This window comes from Acartia tonsa, chromosome 6 (assembly GCF_053477335.1).
Source record: "Acartia tonsa isolate MP-2025a chromosome 6, ASM5347733v1, whole genome shotgun sequence".
Classification (NCBI taxonomy): Eukaryota; Metazoa; Arthropoda; class Copepoda; order Calanoida; family Acartiidae; genus Acartia; species Acartia tonsa.
The window spans coordinates 7,387,192-7,410,252 of NC_137265.1; the positions used below are offsets into that span (position 1 = coordinate 7,387,192).

The 23,061-nt window shown below is 33.2% G+C and overlaps 2 protein-coding genes across 2 annotated transcripts in view; both read right to left on the reverse strand.

Annotated features, from left to right (window-relative positions):
* The window catches only part of LOC145321843 (atlastin-like), a 45,822-nt gene extending 41,564 nt beyond the window's left edge, over window positions 1–4,258 (reverse strand). The window contains exons 1-8 of the mRNA XM_080163478.1: window positions 4,050–4,258; window positions 3,461–3,500; window positions 2,998–3,048; window positions 2,354–2,428; window positions 1,958–2,074; window positions 1,135–1,181; window positions 703–806; window positions 18–52 (exon numbers count right to left, since the gene is read on the reverse strand). Of these exons, the coding sequence (XP_080019604.1) occupies window positions 18–52; window positions 703–806; window positions 1,135–1,181; window positions 1,958–2,074; window positions 2,354–2,428; window positions 2,998–3,048; window positions 3,461–3,500; window positions 4,050–4,112 (532 nt within the window). The 5' untranslated portion in view covers window positions 4,113–4,258. The remainder of the gene's footprint in view (window positions 1–17; window positions 53–702; window positions 807–1,134; window positions 1,182–1,957; window positions 2,075–2,353; window positions 2,429–2,997; window positions 3,049–3,460; window positions 3,501–4,049) is intronic.
* Window positions 4,259–12,982: 8,724 nt separating this feature from the next.
* Window positions 12,983–23,061, reverse strand: part of Set2 (SET domain containing 2) — a 55,321-nt gene continuing 45,242 nt past the window's right edge. The window contains exons 42-54 of the mRNA XM_080163275.1: window positions 21,579–21,652; window positions 21,159–21,319; window positions 20,480–20,619; window positions 19,831–19,925; window positions 19,355–19,495; window positions 18,818–18,899; window positions 17,929–18,035; window positions 17,340–17,453; window positions 16,784–16,901; window positions 16,277–16,360; window positions 15,492–15,621; window positions 14,399–14,616; window positions 12,983–13,943 (exon numbers count right to left, since the gene is read on the reverse strand). Coding sequence (XP_080019401.1) covers window positions 13,788–13,943; window positions 14,399–14,616; window positions 15,492–15,621; window positions 16,277–16,360; window positions 16,784–16,901; window positions 17,340–17,453; window positions 17,929–18,035; window positions 18,818–18,899; window positions 19,355–19,495; window positions 19,831–19,925; window positions 20,480–20,619; window positions 21,159–21,319; window positions 21,579–21,652 — 1,620 coding nt within the window. The 3' untranslated portion in view covers window positions 12,983–13,787. The remainder of the gene's footprint in view (window positions 13,944–14,398; window positions 14,617–15,491; window positions 15,622–16,276; window positions 16,361–16,783; window positions 16,902–17,339; window positions 17,454–17,928; window positions 18,036–18,817; window positions 18,900–19,354; window positions 19,496–19,830; window positions 19,926–20,479; window positions 20,620–21,158; window positions 21,320–21,578; window positions 21,653–23,061) is intronic.

Genomic DNA, 23,061 nt, shown 5'->3' on the forward strand with positions numbered 1-23,061 from the left:
AACTAATATTTTATTACCTGTAAATAATTGTAGATTTTGTAGATGATCCTCCCTGTTCAATAAAAATAATTAATTGCATTAAATATTTGTAGACTACTCTATGTGATGGTTTACTTAAAAAATATATTAGATTATCTTCTAATAAATAATTTTCCTTTTTTCTTTTTTATGAAGCGTCAAGAGAGAAATTTATAGAATTCAAGAACAACAACCCCCCCCCCCCTAACCCCTTTTTAAAAAGTATATCCTTTTATATAAAGTAGTAAGCGTTTTATGTATGTCCCGAAGGATCTCGCTAACCACAGAACCGATATAGTTATCCTTTACAGTGAAGTTTCTTATAGGTCCTGGGAAGGTTTTAAACTACTTTTGGAGAATTTGCCTTCACCCCCCTCCCCCCTAAAATTTTTTTTTAGCTCTTTTAAAACTCAAATTTAAAATGGGATGAGGTCCACTTTTCCTCCTCCTACCAGTGCCCCTAGAGGCTTCTAGGGGCGTATCCTCTAGTTGAAAATAAAGTGGAGAGGGTATTTTTTCCTTTGCCTAGCCCTGCGGGGCTGCCAAGTACCAATAATAACCTAGCCTAACTTAACCTAAAATAATAAACAAACAAACGTAAAATATTTATCAAAAAAATAACAAGGGTCGCTGTGCATTTTTCTGGAAAGCAATGATATAACCTAACTGCACAACAAAAATTACCTTATAATATGCATAAGATTGTAAACCAGATGAGAAGAGGTAAGGCAAGCCATGGCAAAAATTGTCATGTTTTCTCGTACTGTGGATCTACGGTCAAATGTGCCCTGGAAGAAATAATAGCTTTTTATCGTATAATTATAATAATAATTGTTATTTCTTACTGTGTTTGCTTTTGCTTTTTTTAAATCGAAATTAGTTTAAAATATTTGTCTTAACTACCAACTAGAAACCCCTAAATTCGTTATTATTCCCTTTACTTCACTGTTAAGGAAACACATAGCGGTTGAGTGGTTAGAAAGATACTTTGTTATTTAAATAAAGATATCCTATTACTTTTTACTTTTATCAAAACCTAAATAATAAATATCATAAAGAAATAAGACTGTTTTTGCTGCGCTATACTTTTGGGCAAAATATATTTTTTATTCTAACCTGCGTGTCCGTGAGAAAGACAGCAACACCATTGATTATAACAGGCTCTAAAATAATAAATTTGTTCCTTAATTGATTATTATATAATAAGAAATATTATAGATTGTATAATAGTTATTTGTCGCATCATATTATAGACAGCTTTCCGGGGATATTAAAAAGAAAGATTATAAGATTAAAACCAGTTTTTTTGGCCCCGAGATTTGGGCGGTTGAACATTTTTAAATTTCGCAGAAAACTGGATATAATAAGATGCTAGACATAATTTTTCAGTGTGGCAGAGAACTGGTCCTAATCCGGCGGATTTTAATAAGTTTCTAAGCCATACCGGAAATAACATATATTTCAAAATGGACACCTATAAAGTTATAAACAGTTCTATATAAAAGGCAAAAAAATATCCGAGTTAGAAGAAAAAAAGGCAGAAGTAGTTGAAAAAAAGATAGCTGATAACTTAAAAGGTTGAATGATTCGTAGTTAGTGAGTGAGTAAGACTAGACATTATACATCATCCCTTGTGTGTTAAATGTTACTATTATGACGTCATACATTTTAAAAATTGTTTACCTGGGTAAATCTAAATCAATGAAAATAATTCAAATCAAATTATTTTGAATTATTTTATTTTTAAACAAAAATAATTGTGTTAAAAGAAATAGCTGTAGAATCTAATTTTCTATTATTGCAAAAAATTTTATTTTTATCATTACATAAGCCCGAACTGGATAAATTGCCAAAATAGGTATGTTTTTTTAATAGCAAAGCAAAGCTTTTTTGTAGGTATATTTTGATGGCATTTATTTTAATGAATATTTGGTATGACTTATTTCCTGAATTCCAGAAGTATGTCTTGTCATTCCATTCCTCCAAGAGAATCCAGGTGAACTTCTTGAGGCTGTTTTGCTGTTGGAGGTTTTCTGTAGCTCTCGTAGTAAATAATCTCAAATAAAGATAAGTAAATTTTGAAATAATTTAGTTCAATCACTCCAGGGCTTTCCTTACTTAACCTAATCTAACATAATTAGCATCAAGGTATGTGCTTCTAAAGGTTTGATAATCAGTAAAAAACAATTTTCATTTTACCCATAGGACAATGAAATAAAATTTGATCCAACCATTTTCTTAATAATTACAAGCAAAGAAATTCAAAACATCACATAGAATTTAGGGCTAGATTAATTCATCGTCTTTGTCCCTTACACTATGTCCTATCACTTACCTAATAAGAAAGATTTTCCAGTCCGCATAGCTCCTGCTACAGATATACAACATACTGGTAAATCTGATACATTATCTAAACAAGTATAATTATGCATGGGTGAGGATACAGATGCCCTGGCTTCATATAACCAGTAATACAATTCAAAATTAATTATATCTACATATGATCACAAACCTCCTGCCATAGATATACAACACACTGGTAAATCTGATATATTATCTACACATTGTATATTTATACATGGGTGAGGATACATATGCCCCAGCTTCATATAACCAGTAATACACTTCAAATCAATTATATGTACATATGATTACATAGCTCCTTCTACAGATATACAACATACTGGTAAATCTGATATATTATCTAAACAAGAAAATAACTAGTAGCGCAGCTACTCTATAACTTAATCAATCTGGCAGTCAGTCAGTTGAAAAATTAGATTTTATCATCTGCTTTAAAAGATAGAATTCAGAGTTTTCTAGTGTAGATTGCCCTTTTTATAGTTTAGATTTTTCCACAGTTTTAAAGCTTGAATCAATTAGAGTCAGCTAAACTTTTTTGTGTCAATTCTTATGATTAACAAACATTTTTTACACTTTATTCCAGCTTTTTTGATTTATTTGCTACCAAATGTTTACCTTGTAGAAAAACATGTTTTAAATTGTTCTCATCTACTTGAAGGCCTTTATCTAAAAGCAAAATGAATCAATATCGATTCTTTTCATAATATTTTTTTCTCAAAAGGTATTTACTATAAAACTTAGCTTCCCTTTTTTTACATGTATTTGTCTGTCTAACTAAATGGCCTTTTCTTAGTTTTAACATTCAAAAAAGTCCATTTTTGATCTGGAAAATGGCAGTAATTTGGTATCTTTTTGGGAGCCCACAAAATTTAGTCCCCTCGCATTTACATTAAAAAGTACTACTAAAAACCTATAATTAAGGATGCCCCCAATTTGTTTGAAGGGGGGGGGGGGTTGGAGAGGTATGATTATATGATAGCCCCTATTTTATTCCCCAATGACATCCTTGACTCTAACTACCATGTTACAATAATCTAAACACAAGAGGTTGACAAAAATGTTTAACAGAATACTCTACCTGTGTTTGTTAGAACACTGACCGCTGAGCTACTAAGTCTCTAAACAAAACAATAATCAATCAATCTCATCATAGGATACATGTATTTTACAGGTATCTAAAGGAATGAGACAATGGCCGATAAATTAATGTACATCCACAGTAATGATACACAAAAATACCCCTTCTGTAGAATACAACTAGTGGTTGAAACATTTGGACGCTCATCGTAATGAACCAACCAGTGAAAATTTAATAAAAGTCCCAAAAGAGCCAATGAATAAGAAAACAAGAAAAAAGTTTTGGGGACTTGTGGAATAAAGAGCCCAATGTCCCCTCCCTCCCTGTGTATTTTATCTCCTTTGTTTAAGAATCCACCTCTGTTTAATGAATAAATATAGTGGATCAATTGGCTTCATCTTTTGCCGACAGTAAAAAATACACCAATAGAGCTGTCATTAACACAGATTAATTGTCATTTTATTTTTCAAACCCATGAAATTCAATAAGGCTGTCAAATTCACAGTTTTTTTTAAATACAAAAATACAGGGACGGACATACTAACACAGAACTTGTAGTTTAGCTTCGTTACTTTAAAACATAACTTACACGATATTTTTGAGCAGTTTTGATTGAGCATGTTTTTTCCAAAATCGCCGTCGTTCGTAACATTTTTACTTGTTTTCACCTGATCAACTATAGTAAATATATATTGTGTTTATATGTTTGTCCAGTAAAATCTTAGAAACGGATGGGCTGTTTTTAGAACAGGATGATTTTGGGCAGATTTTAGGCTTTTTGTCAGAGGTGTATGTTCTTCCTCTAAAAAACACAAAATATCACCCCTTTTGGTGCCAAGCTCTTTAAGGTTAGAGCCGAAGCCATTATAGTTACTTTATTGATAAAGATATGAAATAGAAACCAATAACGAAAATAAAACTTAAGAGAAAGTTTTTAAAAGTTTATTCTTTTATAAATAAATCCCATAATTAAATTTGTTGTCATGCACTTAAATCTTTTATGACTATGTTATTTTAAAATTTAATTTATTTATAATAGGTGGAATCACAAAAGTTAGGTTAGGTATTCACATTTAGTTGTTATAACTATTTATATTTACAAGCAAGCACACACCACTTACTTCACTGACTAAAAGAAGAAATTCATTTTTTGCACGGTGATATGTGTACACAATAAAACAAAAACTGGATTGGAGTCACAACCGATTTTCAATTTCATTTTTTTCAAACTTTTGCTAATATGACCAAATATCATGAAGATTAGATCTTATCATTTGTTTAACCTAAAATAAAATATTTGCTTTGTTGTTTTTTTAACAGTTTTGTCTGCCACTACGCTCGCCGCAAAGAGACGAGTTAAATTATGCTAATGCTTGTAGCTTAAACTTTCACAAATCACATGAAATTTTCAGTTCACATAAAGCTGTTTACTATTGTGATATTATAATGATATAAGTTATTAGAACCCAGGTAATACTCAAAACAGAAAACAGCTGATTTCTAATTTATCAAGTCTTGCTTATGTAATACTAAGTAGAGTTTAAGTAGAATTGCAAACTATGATAATATATAATCAAATATCAATGTTTAAATTTTGACTAATAAATACATAAATGTATCTATTTCTAAATAATTCTAATATGAATAGTTCTTTTGTTTATGCTCCGAAAATTAGAACCATTTTATTATCTAGATTTCTATTGGAAAGCACAACTTATTTAAAAGCGCGTAGCATATTCAGTAAGATATATAAGTTGGAAAGAATTTTAATGTTAGAGGGAGATTTGAAATCTGCATCAAATTTTAAGGATTTTTTTTTATAAAATTCATTTTTTTTATAATTCTTTATCTAAAAGCGGAAATACAATTTAAGTTAATTAATTTTGACATCTGTGAATGGTGGATTGAAATTTATCTTCGCTCTGATTGGAGAAGCTTAAGTTTCGCATATCATTCAACCAATTAGAGCGCAGGTAGTTTCCAATCCATCTATCCTATTGGTCAAAATTTATGAACTTAAATTGAATTTCCGCTTTTAGATGAATAATTATACAAAAAACGAATTTTATAAAAATCCTTAAATTTTGATGCAGATTTCATATCTCCCTCTAACATTAAAATTCCTTCCAACTTATATATCCTAAATTCAGTCTTTCAGATCTACATAACATTAGATATCTAATGCCAATAAACTGTCAAGATCGTCAAGTTGAATATCAATTTGTGGGGGGGGGAGGGGGATTCATCCCCCAAATATGACAAAAAAAATTATTTTTATTGCCCCCTACCTTAAAAAAATGGTTCTAAAATGGCTCAAAGCCCTTAATTTGTACAAATGTGGTTAATTTTAGAAATATTTTACAACACTAATTTAGTGAAAGAAAGAAAGAAAGACATGCTAAAATTAAGAAGTTTCTGCGCTACCATAAAAAATAAAATGCTTCGGTAAAAATTCATTGGAGAATAAATCAACGTTTAACTGGAAATAATAATCGAATGGATCCTGTTTGCAGCCAAATGACTAATAATCGAAATGACAAAAAGAGCAAAACTTAAAAATCGACGAAGACCAAACTGCACCACTTTTGACGTCGTAATCTCCATCTCTTTTTTAGGGGTTTTCTATCCCACTTCTCCTCTCATCTTCCTCATTATATGACGTCACAGGAATCAAAAGTGACACAAAAGTTATGCAGTTTGCTCTTCGTCTAAAAATCGAATTTTTTTCTTTTATTTTTCATTTTGCTGCGCATTTTGAATGTTGTCATCTTTGTTTCAATTAAGTAAAAATGTTGAACATACAAATGTAATTCATCTTTGTTTTGCATTTTAGCAAGGACAAGGGATCATGATTCTGACAAAATTCTGAGGGAAAATTTTTAACATAAGTTGCAGATTTTTTTATGGATCTTAAGGGATAAGATAATGGACGATAAATTTATGTACATTCCCAATGATGATATACAAAATTATTTATTCTGTAGATTACAATTAGTCGTTGAAACTGTCGAACACTTAACTTAATGAAACAACCTAACACATTTGGTAAAAGTCCCCAAAGTTGGTAAGCCAATGAATAAGAAAACGTTATTATAAAACTTTGGGTACTAGTGTAATAAACAACCCAATGTCCCCAACCTCCCTGAGAGAATCTTGTGTAATTTTTAAAAAAATTCAAAAAATTTAAGCTTCGCTATTATGGATGGTGACATATCTGTCAAAATATAAAATTACATAGAATTCTGTCCATTTGTCCATTAATATTGCAGAAACAAAAAAATAATTAATTTGGATTATAAAAAAACATAAAACAATAATACTTTTAGTGTATTAAAAATCCAGATAAAAAGCTGTTTTCTGTATTTGTGGTGGACGGTTAACAAACGGTAATACCAGAGTTATAGAGTAGCTGCGATTTTAAGCTACCAGCGGATACGCCCCTAGAATACAGAGGCTATGTATTCGAAGGTATGGGGAGGGTAAACAATAGCCTAAAACCAAGACTAAAATATAACATTGAAATAGTCTAAAACCATCCCCCGACCTATTTGAAGCTTCCCTGAAATTGAGAACTTAATCTGTTCGTTAGTTATCGAAATCTTAGGCTACAGACAAACTTACTACTAAATATTATACTAGCAGCTGTGCCTCTAGCATGATCTAGGGGCTCTGTATTTCAAGATCTAGGAAATGGCAAAAAATGGACTAAAACCATCCCAAGAAACAAATCCGGAATTAAATAGCCTAAAACCATCCTTGGATATATTTGAAGATTCGTTGAAAAGGAGAACTAAATCGGTTTCAGCGGTTGGTGAGATCCTTCGTTACAGAGAAAAAAAGATTATTACTTTATATAATAGGACTAGGTGAAGCTTATCTAAAATGGGAACCTAATCAGTTCAGTAGTTATTGAGATCTTAAGCTTTAGACTAAAAAAACCTTACTACTTAATATAATAGGATAAGGACAAACAAATATATTAATTTTAAATATTTTATTTCAACTAATGACAATTAAACAATTGACTATTTATGTATTATATCTTTATACTATGTACAATAAACATTTTAAATCACAAGAAATTTAAATTTATACATTTAACTTTTTCTCATAAATGCTTTCATTGAATAAATTAACATCTTTGATTTTTGTAGGGGTAAAATTTAGAATATCAACATTTTTGGTAGGGGGTACAACGGTACAGTTTTTGATTAGGGTAAACTCTGTTTTGTTAGCTTTGGATGAACAAATAAAGTTACAAGAATTATTATTTTCAACGTCCTGAGTCTTTTCTTGGGGTTTGGAACATTTGACTTTAATAAAAATGATTGAAATTAATAAGGCTGTAAAAATAATTGAAATGATAATAGCAATAATAATTGGTGAAAAAACTTCTGCTGAATAACTATCAAGATTTTCAAATTGTTGGTCTAATTTGTTTAGGTAGAGAAGAGAAACAGCTGGGATAGCCCCTGCAGGTGTCAGCCTGGTAACCTCAACAAGAACATCAGCTGTGGATAGTAGCGGCAGCTTGGCAACACTGGCATTGGTCAGCATGCTGCCAGAAACAGGACCAAGTGGAATTTGGCGCCAGCGCACCAGAAATTTTGATTCTCCAGGTTGAACAGCATCCAGGTTATTAGGCCAGGATATTATAACTTGTGGAATGTCATCTTCTAATTTTTCCATGCCAATTATTTCAATCTTGAAGGCTTCTTCAATACTTCCAGTGGCAGCGTTTGTTGTGTCAGCTACAGTAGTTGAAGAAACAGTTGTAGATTCAGTAACAGCAGATATTTCACAAGAATTATCAACATACTTTGGCACAGCAATAGTTTTAACCGCCAGGATACCGTCCCTGCCAACTCCAATAACATTCAGCTGGTCAATTTTAGCCAGGGTGGCAGGATTCAGGTTTGTGTGGCGCTCCAGTGACTGGCTGACCTCGTACCAGGCCCCGGTTCTGTCCCGGGCCAACACCAGGTACACTACAGGATCGTCCGCCATTTTGAAAATTTTCGCGGTCTTTTTATCGTGGCGTTTGGCGGATTTTTGCATGCTATTGATTGACGTGCGTAGCTTGCCCCATGATAATTTACAACCAGAAAGACTGGGATGTGATGAAAATTCTAATCTTTTTCTCCTTCTCCCTCCATCAATATTTCGGAACACGATAGAATTATTGTTGACATAACTCGAACAGGCAATCTGACATCCTTCCCCGCAGGGGCTCGTCTCAAGCCCAGCACCCTCGTGCCCACAAACAGCTTGGTTATGGATGTTCTGAAGGGCGTCGCAGTGTTGCCAACAGTCTTGACAAACAGAACTCTGACATGAAGTATCATGTAGCTTTGCTACGCATTCTGCGCGGCATTCACTCACTTGAACCCGACTGTTCAGTACACTTGTATGGTCAGATAATTCACCAAAAGTATTACAGATCAAAGTAAATACAAACATTGAGAAAAATGGTATGATTCCCATTGTATTATGTTATAAGGCGAAAGGCTAAATGAAAACTAATTTCAAACTATATAATTACCCTATTTATACGCGCAACTAATCAATATCAACGCCATATAACCCTCCCCCCAATTATGAGACCCATCTTCAAATCTCCGCCCACTTTGGATTTGACCGGAGCGCTTATCCAAACTTTTTTCCTCGGCCGGTTTGACCGGATGCTTATCGGTCATTGCTTGTAAAGCGGAGTTTTATTGAAATGGGCGGTTCCTTTACTAAATTTATATTGGATTCCAACCAAATGATATAATTAAAAGCGAGGCTTTTCTATAATTAGGGTCTGTCCGTACGTCATCAGTAACTGATGGCTTTTATTATAAAGAAGTTGTATCAACTTTTTTTTTTATAGCTAGCCGGTTCTTTTAGTAAGTAGTAGATGTAAAATTTTTCATAGAATTCAAATATGCAATCGGTTTTTTTGTAGACCTCTTATTTTTTAAGTAATTTAAGTTTTTAAAAAAAATAATTAAGTCGGTTTTAAGGTACTAAAACGCAACAAAATAAAAGAAGAAAATGGTCAGTAAGAACAAAAATAGTAAGATCTTTAATTTGACACCTTACTTTTAAAATTCTGTTGAGTAATTATTGAAAAAATCTATTTTTTTAACCTCGGTATAATAAAAACTTTAGACCTAAATATTTTCTCAAACAGACATAAAAAACATGGGTTCATATATACCATTAGAATCAGAAAAATATTACGAATCCATTGTAAGCAAAATTGAAAAAAATTAAAAAATTAAAAAATTACAGAAATGGCCAATTATTTTTTTTGTTCAGACAACACTATTGTCTTCCCTTTTTTACCCCCTCTTTACCCCCTCTTTACCCCCTTCCCATTTTTATACTCAATTGAAGAATTAAGACGTTGCCTGTACAACATAATATGATATTTTCATATAATTCCTTTTATTGTAGTTTATATACTATATTGTAAACTTTTTTTTTCAATTTTGCTTACAATGGATTCGTAATATTTTTCTGATTCTAATGGTATATATGAACCCATATTTTTTTATTTGTGAAATAATAAAATTAAGTTCAAAGTTTTTATTCTCGTGGGTTTAAAAAAATCGATTTTTTCAATAATTACCTGACAGAATTGAAAAAGTAAGGTGTCAAATTAAAGATCTTACTATTTTTGTTCATAATGACCATTTTCTTTCTTTTTTTTGTTGCATTTTAGTACCTTAAAATCGACTTAATTTTTTTTTTTTTAAACTTAAATTACTTAAAAAATAAGAGGTCTACAAAAAAACCGATTGCATATCTGAATTCTATGAAAAATTTTACATCTACTACTTACTAAAAGAACCGGCTAGCTGTAAAAAAAATAGTTGATACACCTTCTTTAGGCATGTTGAAATTGTCCTAACGTTTTTCAAACTTGGCATGTAAGGAAATATTTAGATAGCGTAGCATCTCTATAATCTTTAAACAAGAAAGTCCGTAGGTCCAGTCTACGAAAAAAAACATTTATTTGTGTGTTTAAGCAATTTCTGTGACAAATTTATTGTTAAGACTTTTCTTTTCTGCTTATTAAGCTTACACTCTACAAGTGTAAATCATCCTTTGTCCTACCCTCTAATTTTAGAGCTTCGCTTTTATGGATGTTTAAAAGCAAAGTATATCCAAACTTGATACTATCGTCTGTTCAACATATGTTCATTGTCAACATTGAATTCATTATTACTTGGATGTCACATCGGATTTGCATGTTCTTTAATAAAGTGAAACTTGTAGCGGGCTAAAATAACGATACTCCCCATCTACTCCCTTTAACTCATCCCCTTCCTCTTCAGGATATAAACGAACTAAACCTAAATTGACGACAATTTTTCTCCTGTCATAATATTTAGTATATTCTACATCCATTTTATTAACAGACAATTGTTCTCTCTGGAGATTGCAAAAGCATGAAACTTTAAGTTACAGATGAATAAAATTGAAAAAAGCGTTGTTTTACTATAAAATTGTTCTTGTGGTCATTCTTGTTTTACGAGTTTAAGAACAAGGAAGTATGCGTTATCGTGATAAAAATGGGCGGAGCCCATCTAATATTATTCAATAATAAACATGTCAAACGCTTGTATCTCAAAATATAATAGTGGGAGGGGACATTGGACTAAACATGTTCTTTGGCTAAAAAAAATTCCATTAAATCTTTTAAAGTGTCAACTTTTAACCAATAATTTTTATCTGTATCCGGGGGTTATTTTGTTCATCATGGTTGGGAGTGCAATTCAATTTATCGCTCATTTTCAACATGTTAATTTTTTTGTAGCGAAGCTGCTCTATAATTCACTTTGTCTGTCCGTCCGTAACGTTATGGGGGAATCGTTAGTCTATTTTATTTGTGGAGCTTCTCTTTAATGGGTGTTGTCATCCTTGTTTTTGCTATAGTTACGAACAAGGATGTATGTGATAAAAATGGGCGGAGCATACAACAAATATTATACAATAATCATGCCAAGCACCTTGATAAAATTCTGTAGCGGCAGCACTCATATTAGTACTTCAATGTTATTCTTTGGTGTTGTTATTTTATCAACATAATACTAAATTCTTGTCATTTCAAAAAATGAGTATAACATAGGTTACTACTAGTAATGCTTTTATAACATTATAAAAAAATTTAAAAAGCTATACGCAGGTCCTGATTTGGCTTTTATTTTTCAGTTAGATTCGTTTATGACATGACATTTATCTTTATCTATTTGGGGGGGGGGGGGGGGGTACCATTACTATCCGAAAAGAAATAACACCTTGAAAAATAACCTCCTACTCTACAATTATAAGTTTTTTATACATAAAATTAAAAGTGGATGGTCGGTCGACCACCCTCTTCCAATTCTACTATTCTGATATTATCTAGAAAAACATGTCAGCTAAATTACCTTTTAATAAAAGTAAATGAATCAGGGTTCGGAAGCCGCGCCTCAGCCGCGCATAAGCCTCAGTTTTAAACCTGCTTGTGAGCAGAAAAAGAAATTTTTGAAAGAAGGATTGTCTACTAAAGAGACAGTTTTATACATCCAGCTAAATTTTATAGTGATAAAATGACGATTTCACTGAGGCTTACGCGCGGCTTCCGATCCCTGAAATGAATATCATGTCACCACAATGCTTCCACATTTAACAGGGCAATTTGGGCGGAAATTAGCAGGGATCTAAAGGGATAAGACATTGGCTGATAAATTGGTGTACATACCCAATGCTGATACACAAAATTACCTCTTATTTAAATTACAATTAAAATAGTGGTTGAAACGTGAGGACACTCAATTTCATGAACAAACCATCGAAAGTAAAAAAAAAGATCAAAAGTTGTTGAGACAACGAATAAGAAAATGTTATTAAAAATCTTTGGGGACTATAACAACATAAACAACAGCCCAATGTCCCCTCCCTCCCTGGATATAAGTATCCTTAGGAACAAGGAAGTATGTGTTAACGTGATATAAATGGGCGGAGCTTGGGAAATATTATACAACAATAAACATTTCTCACCCTCAGAATTTAAATAAAACCAATAAAAGTTAAACGGCCAGGGATAATTCATCTGAAGATCATGAACAGTTGTAATTAATATTAATGTGTGAGATTTAGGAGGAAGTACCGGATTTATCTTATCTCGCTTGGCGGTCAAATCAAACATTTATTTAACTGGCGGTCAAAGTGTTATCACAAAATATATTTATGTTCGGTAAAGGACTATGGATTATAACAGATCTTTTCTCAAACTCATAGCGCATCCGCTAATTTTCGGGAAGATGAAAGGTTCGAATCTCAGTCAAAGACGCGTCATAACTAGAGACGTTAAAATTGTTCCCACTTCTCCTATATCAGATTCACGACATAAATAGTTGAAGCAGGGGGAATGCCTTGACCCAAAAAAAGCGCAACTCAATAATATGTCCCGTTAAGACTTCCAAAGAAAGGTCGTGCAATCAAAGGGTTGTCTACATGGCAACATCAGTGAAATAATAAACAAATAAGTAACACACAAATAAATTTTATTAACATTAACCTATCACTTCCATGGGAAAGTATAATTGGGTGAATATTAATACATTTTATAACTGAAAAACAAATAGATGAAAAAATTAAACAAATTTTTCTGAGTTTTTAACTTAATAGCGGGTTGTGGGATTTAACATCATAAGCTTTGTCAAAATTAAAATAAGGATCTTAAAAGATAAGACAATAAAAGATTTATTGAAGCAAAACCCTAATTATGACCAACAAGATTACCCTTTAATCATATAGGTTAAAATCACTGGTAGAAAAGTTTGGACACAGCTATTTTATACCAATCAATCAAACAAGTGAAACAGTTTTGAAGCCAACGAATGAGAAAACGCGCCCATAATATTTTTTTCGCGGATTTATTTTTCGATTTTGACAAAGATATGAGAAAATGCCAACAACTTCACTCTTTCCATAAAACTTTAAATAAGTTTATGAAGAAAAAATATTTTTGTTTGTATAAAGTCTACCTAAATTTGAACAGAAAAAAAAAGAATAAGAAACAAATGAATAAAACATAACAAATAATATTTAAGATTAGCATCTAATTTTAATAATAATACATCGCGTCTGTTTTAATAACATTTGATTACATTTACTTAATTTTATTATCCCATATAACCCTTTCAAATGCGTAAAAAAATATTCCTAAAAACTATCACTTTTGGACAGACACGAATTAGATAATCTTTAATCACATTTTCATAATGTCTATTGGCCCTTATATTTCTCTATTTTAATGACCGGGTGACAGCTGAAATGACCGCTTCAATGTCTATTTATGTCCGGGTGACCGCTTGTATTCTCTGTCGTAGCTGTTCATTTTCTTCTTCACATACTCCGTAGCCTTTTCCCGCATTTTGTCTGATAATTTGATGGCTTGGGCGGAGTTGACGCGGGCTCGCTCCTTCTCATAGATCACATGGGTCAACTAAAAAAGAACAATTAAATAAAATACAGAAATCATTTTTACCAAATTCAGTAGAACTAATAATTAAAACTACAAAGCAATTGATTAAATATTTGCTAATAATTTGCATATATCTAATGAAAACAACTTTTAATAGTAAGTTTTTTGTTTGTTTACCGCTGGGGTCTTGAAAGCACTTAACCGATTGAATCTTTAAATTTGGGGAAGCTTTAAATACATACAGAGATTATCAAAGTTAATGGCTATTTTATCTATAATACAAAGTAGAATGATGTCTGTCCGTCCGTCCCTTAAGATCTCGGTAACCACTGAACCGATCGGTTTCTACTCTTCAGGGAATATTCCTACTGGTCCTGTGGTGGTTTTAGGCTATTTTCTTGTTAATATGGCTTTAGAATAAAGTTGTCTTTGTAAGAGCTTTATAAAATAGAAATATGAAATTACGACATATTTACCTTTTTAGCTAAATGTTTGAAATCTTCATTATTCTTGATAAATCCTTTCTTGCACCCTTTCATCCTGAAGGGCGTCAGCGCCTTCACAATCACCCCCGACATCTCCTTGATAAACTTGTCCTTCGCCCGTTTCTCCGCCTCTGCCATACCACTGGTGTCTGCCGCCTGAACCGCTGCTGATGAAGCAGCCGCTGGTATCTCGTCCAAACCTCCAAGGCCTAAATGAGAGAAGAAGTAAAATGAGGATCAATGCTCGGTTAATGAGGTATTTCTTTGAGATTTCATAATTTTTTTTTTAAAGATACTTCGTGTAAGAATTTTGACACAAATCATAAACGGATAATTTCAGACGACGAATGGAGCAGAAAAAATAAGGAAATTTGTCAGGGGTGTATATTCTGCACAAGATTTATTTTTTTTCCCCTGCTACAAAATTTTTTATTTTTCTTCCCCCCCTAGTTTTTTCTCACCAAGAAGGGAGAAAATGGAAAAATATTTAAAGAACTCTATATTTTATTTATTTTATCCCTCATACCACACATTTTTAAAAGTTTTTTTCACCAAGGAGGGGGGGAAATGGAAAAAATGTTTTCAGTTTTCTTAATTTTTTCCTTTTTTTACCCTCCAACCACATATTTTTTATTTCCCCCCCCCCCCCCCTGAGCAGGGGATCCCATGTAGAATATACACCCCTGAAATTTGTAGAATTGTACAATATGTCTTAGAGTATCTAAGTTGAGTATCTAGGTCTACCTTTCTCCAACCTATCAACTATACCAATACAACTGTTTGAGATACTTACAACCAAGTTATAGGGTTGGTCCGAATACCTTTTTTTTGGCCGGATACCATATATCCGGCTTATTTCTAATTCCGGATATCCGGTATCCGGCCAGATATCTGGCCAACGTTCGATAATCGGCAAATCACCGGTTAACCGGCATTAGAAATCAGCCGGATATCCTGTATCCGGATAGTTTCAATATCCGCCCAGGTATAGAAAATGGCCGGATATCCGGCCCAACCCTACCAAGTAACAAGGTCTTTTTTCAGCTAGTGATAGATTTAATATTTTAAAAAAAAGATATTTTACCTGGAATATTGATTGCACTGTTTGCGGCTGCCGGTGCAGCTTTGCTGGCAGGCGTTCCTCCGCCAGCTGCCAAATTTGATGAGGAGGGTGTGATGGGAATATTTATGTCTGGTAATCTTGGTTGAGTTATCTAAAACAATAATACAATAATTTTGTAGGGGTGTATATTCTGCACAAGATTCATTTTTTCCCCCTGCTGCAAAATTTTTAATTTTTTCCCCCTCCTAGTTTTTTCCAGCAAGGAAGAGGAAAAATATAAAAATATTTTTAGAACTCCTTATTTTATTCATATTATCCCCCCTCCCACATTTTTTTCACCAAGGAGGGGAGAAAAATGGCAAAAAAATTTCAGTTCTCTTAATTTTCCATTTCCCCCCCCCTTAGCCGGGTCAAATTTTCTAAATATACAACCCTTTGATTTTTCTTTAAAATTTGTGATTGTCGACCCTCAACTGTCAATTTTAGAAGATTTTTTTAGGGGTAGTTTCATTTTGGAGAATGGCATGGAGGTACATTCAACCAAAATTGTTATAAACTTTCCCTATTCCTATTAAAAGCTATTTAACAAGGAGAACCATATTGCTTCAGCAGTTTCGAGATCCTACACACTGACAGACAAACACCCTCTTACTTTTATAAGGATTGAGACAATGATTTTTTTAGTATGTTAGTGTACAATATTATGCTATAATTAACATCAATACAGAAAATTACAAAATAGTAAAAAAGAACCATTTATATTAGGAGGCAAAAGTTTTTCATACGATTTTAAAAATTATGCTTACCTCTCGTTTCATTTTCTCTGCTTTTATTTGTTCTCTTCTTAACCTATCCTGTTCTTGTCTCTCTGTGAATTCATCCATCATTATCTAAAGAAAATGTATTATCCAGTTTTATTTGTCTCTGTCTGTGTCTATTTCTGAAATGGACGTACAGATCTTCTACCTTCGACTAGATCCTATTGTATTAAGTTAAGTATTCCTGTTCGTCCGCTAATATTTGCTAAGTGCTAAGTTCTCTATTTTAGGGAGGCCCCATAGCCTGCCTCGCCACTGCGCTCGCCCCCTAGCCTGCCTAGCCGCGGGCGCTCGGCTCTCTAGCCTATAACCTAACCTAAGTGTAACAAAAATTATCGTTCTAGGCCAGGTTCATAATAGTTTTGTTGGGGGAAGGGGTAAAATTTTTAAAATTAAAAAAATTCTTAAAGGATAACGCTGAATAACAGATTCTGTGATCGAATCAGCATTTTGAAAGAAACCAACAGCTTTTCTTTTTATGAATAATTAAGCTACCTCTTCATCAATCTGTCGCAGTATTTCATCCTTGTTCTTTAATTTTTCCCTGATTTCCTTGGCCACAGAATTATTTCTATCTCGGGGTATCAACATCTCGGCCACGAGTCCAGTTGTCCTAGAAAAGTTGGTTTTACTATTTTTCAATAAAGATTACTCTTTCAGTCATGGTGGGTATCTTTATAGATTTAAATGTGAAAATCCTGCTAAAAAAGGTCACATTTACTTGTTTATTGTTGTTCAGGAAATCAAGAGTTTAAAAAACAACAAATATCATCAATTCTTTGTTTGTAGCTAGTTAAGGTACTATTTCAAAATCCTATTTCGCATTAATAGAATATCTGCAAAATTACAGTTTTTTACAACTACAAATTAGATATTTTGGATTTTATTATCGAGTAAAATATTCTGTGTTTGAGACTTTTCTATATAATTGCAAAAATGCGAGTGTATTAAAGTCTGGTTCATGTATTGTTTAAATCCATCTGATAATTTAAACAGAAATTGTTACCACCACACAAAAGCAACGAAGCTTTTCCAAATGTTTGTTTCTTACCTGTGTCTTTCACTCCTGGCCTCCAACATTTCTCTTTCTTGTTCCCTTCTTTCTCTTTCCGCTCTTCGCTTCGCTTTCCTTCGGTTTGATCGTTCTTGTTTGGCTGATTGACTTCTGAAAATTGAAATTAAATAAAATCTTTTCAAACAATTATAACTTAAGTTTGTTTGTAAGTTCATTTGTCACTTTATGACCGTCGTTGAAAAATTGTTGTACTTATTACGAGTGGTTACTCCCCTAGAGGCCTCTAGGGGCACTTGAGAGAAAGCTGACTAGGGGGAGAGGGAGTCGTAAAAGTAATTTTACTTTTAAAAAGAATTTTTTTTAAGGGAGTGATTTTTATCTAGGGGTGATTTCCCCAAAAATAGTAATATATTCTTCCCTGGTAAATGTATAGCGTGATCCTTTGCAAAACACACTCACATATAAATCTATTATCACAAATTTATTTCGTAATGTAAATCAACATAACTGAATATTTTCTATGTGAATTATTTCCTGCAATATATTTACAAGCTTAATGTTATGTAATCTATTGTTATTGCTGCGTGACTTTTATAAGTTCTATCTTTATTTATCTATCACTGACCTGTCTCTCATTCTGAGCAGCATTTTCTTTTCACTGGCGGATAAATCATAATCAGTGACAAGTTCATTCTCCTCAATAGGTTCACAATTCTCCTCAGTATTCTCCTTCTAAATATTCATCTCCTTTGAACAAGTTAATATAATCCTTTGATATAAATTAGCAACGTTTTTTTTATTGTTGATTTTTCGCCAATTTAACTATATTTATTTTCTGTCCTACAAAATATCATAGGAAAACCTAGGGAGGTAGGGGACATTGGGCTGTTTATAACACTAGTTTCCAAAGTCTTATAATAACGTTTTCTTATTTGTTTGAAAACAACTTTTTAAATGAATTTTAAATGGTTGGGTCATTAAGTTTAGTGTACAAATGTTTCAACCACTAATTGTTATCTACAGAAGGGATAATTTTGTATATCGCCATTGGAGATGTACATACATTTATCGGCCTTTGTCTTATCCCTTTAGATCCCTGAAGAAAAATAGTTTTACAGACAGAATAAAGACGTTGAAATTCTCATTGTGAGTGTTGACATTCAGCATCATATAAAGGAAGAGTGATTTCTGGTAGCGCAGCAACTCACAAACTATAACTTGTAAGTCTGTCTATCCCAATGACTGACTTACCCAGGGATCTAAAGGTATAAGACAATGGCCGATAAATTGATGTGCATCCCCAATGATACAAAAATGATAAAAAATTACCCAATCTGTGGATTAAAATTAGTGGTTGAATCGTTTGAACCGAACACTAAACTTCATAAGCCAACCAATCAAAATTCAATAAAAGTCCCCTTAGTTGTTAACTCAACGAATAAGAAAACGTTATTATGAAACTTTGGGGACTAGTGTAATAAACAGTCTCGTCTCGTCTATTGTATAGGACGTACCTCTTCATCTTCATCCTCCTCCGAGTCTTCTGAACTTGTTTCTGTCTCCATCTCCATATCATCACGTGACATTGTATCACCACTAAAAAGAAGTTTTATTTCAAATGGGTCTTATACATATCGTATTACTATAAAAGAAAGAATGTCTGTCTGTTTGTGCCAGGAAAGTCTATTTTAAAAAGAAAACTAGACAAGTTTATTTCGCTTTAATCTATATTGAAGTATGCAGTTCAATCATACTATTTGAAATACACAATGGGCAAATTTTCTCTTCCAAATGGATTTTTTTCTCTAGAACAAATTTAGAGCGAGACTTTTTTTGTGTGCTAGGGGCAATATATATTTAGTAGATATCTTATTATTGAAGCTTTTAATCAAACATGCTTATTTCTTAAGAGTAAATTATCTCCCTCTTAGTTTTAAAGTTTGCTTTTATAAAGACATACAAGTATTAATCATGTAAGTACCACTTTTTAAAACAAAATATAAAACACTACAAACTTTTTTTTATTTAGAATCTTAATCTTTTTTTCCTACCTGGAAGTTGGATATTCTGTGTTATTAGCTTGATGTTGTTGTGTAGCCACCGGTGGCTCCCACTGGGGCACCCTCTCCTCCACGTGGTAGTAGTATACGCGGCCTGACCCATCCCGAGCTGCGCGCCAACTACGGGGCAACCTATAATAATATCAAATTTTATAAGAATAATTACGAAATGAAATTATTGTGCTTTCATTTTTACCTATATATTTTACAGACCACAGATCTACCCCCCCCCCCCCATTTTTGGTATTTGAAAAATTATTTTAAGCTCCTGTAAGCTAACTCTAACCCTGTAGAGCCCTATAACTACGGGTACTATCCATGCGGGCCCCGCATTGCGGGGGATTTCTCCTTTTAACCATCATTACAAAAAAAAGCATCAATAAGTTCGCTTGTGGTGAAACCGCCGAAATCAAGATACAATAAAAACAGTTTAGTCTATATGGAGTACAATTTCTACTAGTACGTACCTTATAACTAATTCTCCATTAGATTCTGTTCCATTGCCATTAGTTGGAACTCCATTGGCTTCTACAGAGTCACTGGTCCAAGTTGAGGTATTTGCCTGGGTAAAATATACGTTTTTATGAATAGGATGTCAAGAATATGAAAATGCTATGACCTATTAGAACCTAGTAATATCGGTCTACCAGAAAAGATTTGGGAAACATGATTTACTCGGCAACTTTTTGTTTGTTTATGAGCTCTTTCAAATGAGTAAAGATTTATTTTTATTGTTTTCGTCAGGAATGCTATGTTGCACATTTGAATTTTATAGGGGGAATGTTTTTTACTCGGCTTCTATTAACAAGATAAAAGTTGCTGGGACCTACAGGGATAAGACAATGGTCAATAAATTGATATACATCCCCAATGGGCAATATGATACACAAAATTAACCTTTCTGTAGATTACAGGTAGTGCTTGAAACGTTTGGACACTAAACCAAACTAAATGAACCAAACAATAAAACAAAAAATCCAATAAAAGTCTCCAAACTTGTTTTGCCAAAAAATAAGAAAAAAACGTTATTATAAAACTTTGGGAACTAGTGTTTTAAACACCCAATTGTCCACTCCTTCCCTGGGAATAATCCCATACCTATCCTTTTTATTTTACCTGCATAATTGTTGAGGCGACAGGGAGGCCAACATCAGACAAGTTATTCGTAGCAGATGTGGGCAGGGTGTCACAAAATTCTAATTCTGCTGGATCATTCACTTGTCCCAGAATTTCTGAGCGTAATTCTGACCGCCCACCTAAACAAAAATTATCAGTATTTTACCAATTAGTTTTCAAAATATGATTAAATGAAATTTTGCTCTTGTGATTCATAAATGGTATGATTATTAATAACAAACAAAGATTTTGAACAACAATTTTTTTATGAAGATCTTCTTGACTAAGCTACAGTTACTAGTGTATAAATAATCCCAATTATAGTTAACAAAATTGACCCTTCTGTGTGTTGAAATAAAGTTATTGGTGGAAAGTTTGGACACTAGAAGTCCTTAAAGTTTTAAAACGGTCCTACGACAAACGCAGGAGTCCCAAACGTCGGAGGTGACACTTAACCTAACCTAACCTAACCTATTTTAAACCATCTTATAGGTTGTTAAAATGCCTAACCCCTGCGGGATGCTTATTTGTTTATTCATAACCTAACCTAATCTGTGTAGAAATACTTAATAAAATAAATATTTTAACACTCCTGCCTTTGTCCACTCTGACGTTTGGGACTCCTGCGTTTGTCCTGGAACCTTTAAAACTAACGAATGATAAAACGTTAAAAGTTTACCTGTATTACTAAACGGAATACTATTTTTCTCCTCGACCCCGTAAGTAGGCTCTGAATTGGTATGGTCAATGGTCCGCGGGGCTGTACGCTTGATGCTGACCTCAGTCTCGGTCTCTGTCCGGGGTATAGGAGAAGGAGAGGGGGAGGTGTACAAACTGTTTCTGAAAAATTAACAAGGATATAATAACTAGGATTGGGCCGGATATCCGAAAACAAAAATATGGACATTCTGTCAAAAATAAGTTAGAATTTTTCATTCATTTAAGGGTTCAAAACACAAGGTAGTTTTGAATATGTAAAAATGCATAGGTAGGATGTATTGAATGTTTTTGACTGGCTCAACAGATCAATTAGACTTGAATACTTTTTCCTAGTTATTGAGTAGCTTAGCTTGCAAAATTAAGCAATAATATGACAAACCTTCGTTCCACTGGTGATGGGGATTTATAATCAGGAGACAATTCTTGGTCCAAAGATATTCTGTCAGGGTCAACCTAGATGTTAAATGAGTTAAACTTTTAAATGTACCATATTCTGCATAGTTTTAAACATTTTATTGTGTAATTAAATTTACATCAATATAGTATTTGACACTTGAGAACCAAAACCTAAAGTACTTTAACCCTTACAGATCGGGGGGGGGGGGGGGGGGGCTCCAAGAGCCCCCCCCTCTAGTTTTTTCAATCTCATTTTTTTTGTAGGTAAGATGGAGTGCTTCGACTTCATGACTTTTTAAGTTTAGTAATTATACGTCGGCAAGAGTTGATTTTATTAGGATATCTGGTCTGTGTCGGTCGTGGTGTCCGGTCAAAGTCGGTTGGGTAGCACCAAATTTAGAAAAAAATTCTAAGTAAATCTTAATTTCTACATTATGACTTTTGTGTATAAGGTAGAAACCTAAAATTTTTTAGTGAATACTTAGATATCAATGCCCTTCTGAGAAAAGTGGTATTATGACCGTTTAACCGCTCCCTGACCGACTTTGTGACCGATTTTTGTCCGGCTTTAACTACAGACATATATCATGAATATCGTGGCTTCTATTACAGCTAAAGACCTAAAATTTTTTTTGGTAAATCCTTGAGCAACAACAAACAGATAAAAATATTAATTGGCGCCGCCAACCGCCGTTTTACCGCCGAAAATGGCGGTTTCCGTTATTTGCCGTTTTTCGGCGATGATCAGAAAAAGTAATTTTTTTGTTATGAAAAATAAAAGTTCGTCCTAAAATTTGGTCATCCTAGCTGTAAAATTGGCCGCTCTACAGCTGTTTTAAAATTTAGCGGCTGGCCGCTAAAAAGCGGCTAAGGAGCGGCCTGGCCGCTATGACTAGAAAAAGTAATTTTCTCTAAAAATACACATGAACCACCAGAAAAAAATTTTACGTCTTTATCTGTAACAGGAGCCGAGATAGAGGGGGGGGGGGGGGGGCTCTTGGAGCCATAAAAGCGAAGCACTGAAACGGTAGGACAAACGGACATTAACACTTGTATAGTGTCAGAACTGAATAATCAGAATATTGCTTGATACAAGATAATGTTCATGGACATACTTACATATTTAGGACTTGATTATAGAGTTGCTTCGCTTATAATATTGTACTTTGTTGTCCCAGGAATAAATCAATCGGATAATTTGATCACATATTTTGTTGTTAAAAAGTAGAAAAATCAACATGTTTAAAATGGACGTGCGGACATTCTGGTAATGATTATAGAGTTGCTACGCTTACTAAATTGTACCTAACTACTACATGAATCACCATGCAAAGTTTGTAATCGATAGGACAATTCTAACATGCCTAGATTAACGAAAAAAGCTATCCGTCTCGGACGTACGGACCGACCCTAATTAAAGAAAAGCTTCGATTTTAAAAAGATCTTTTTTTGTAAACCACATACTA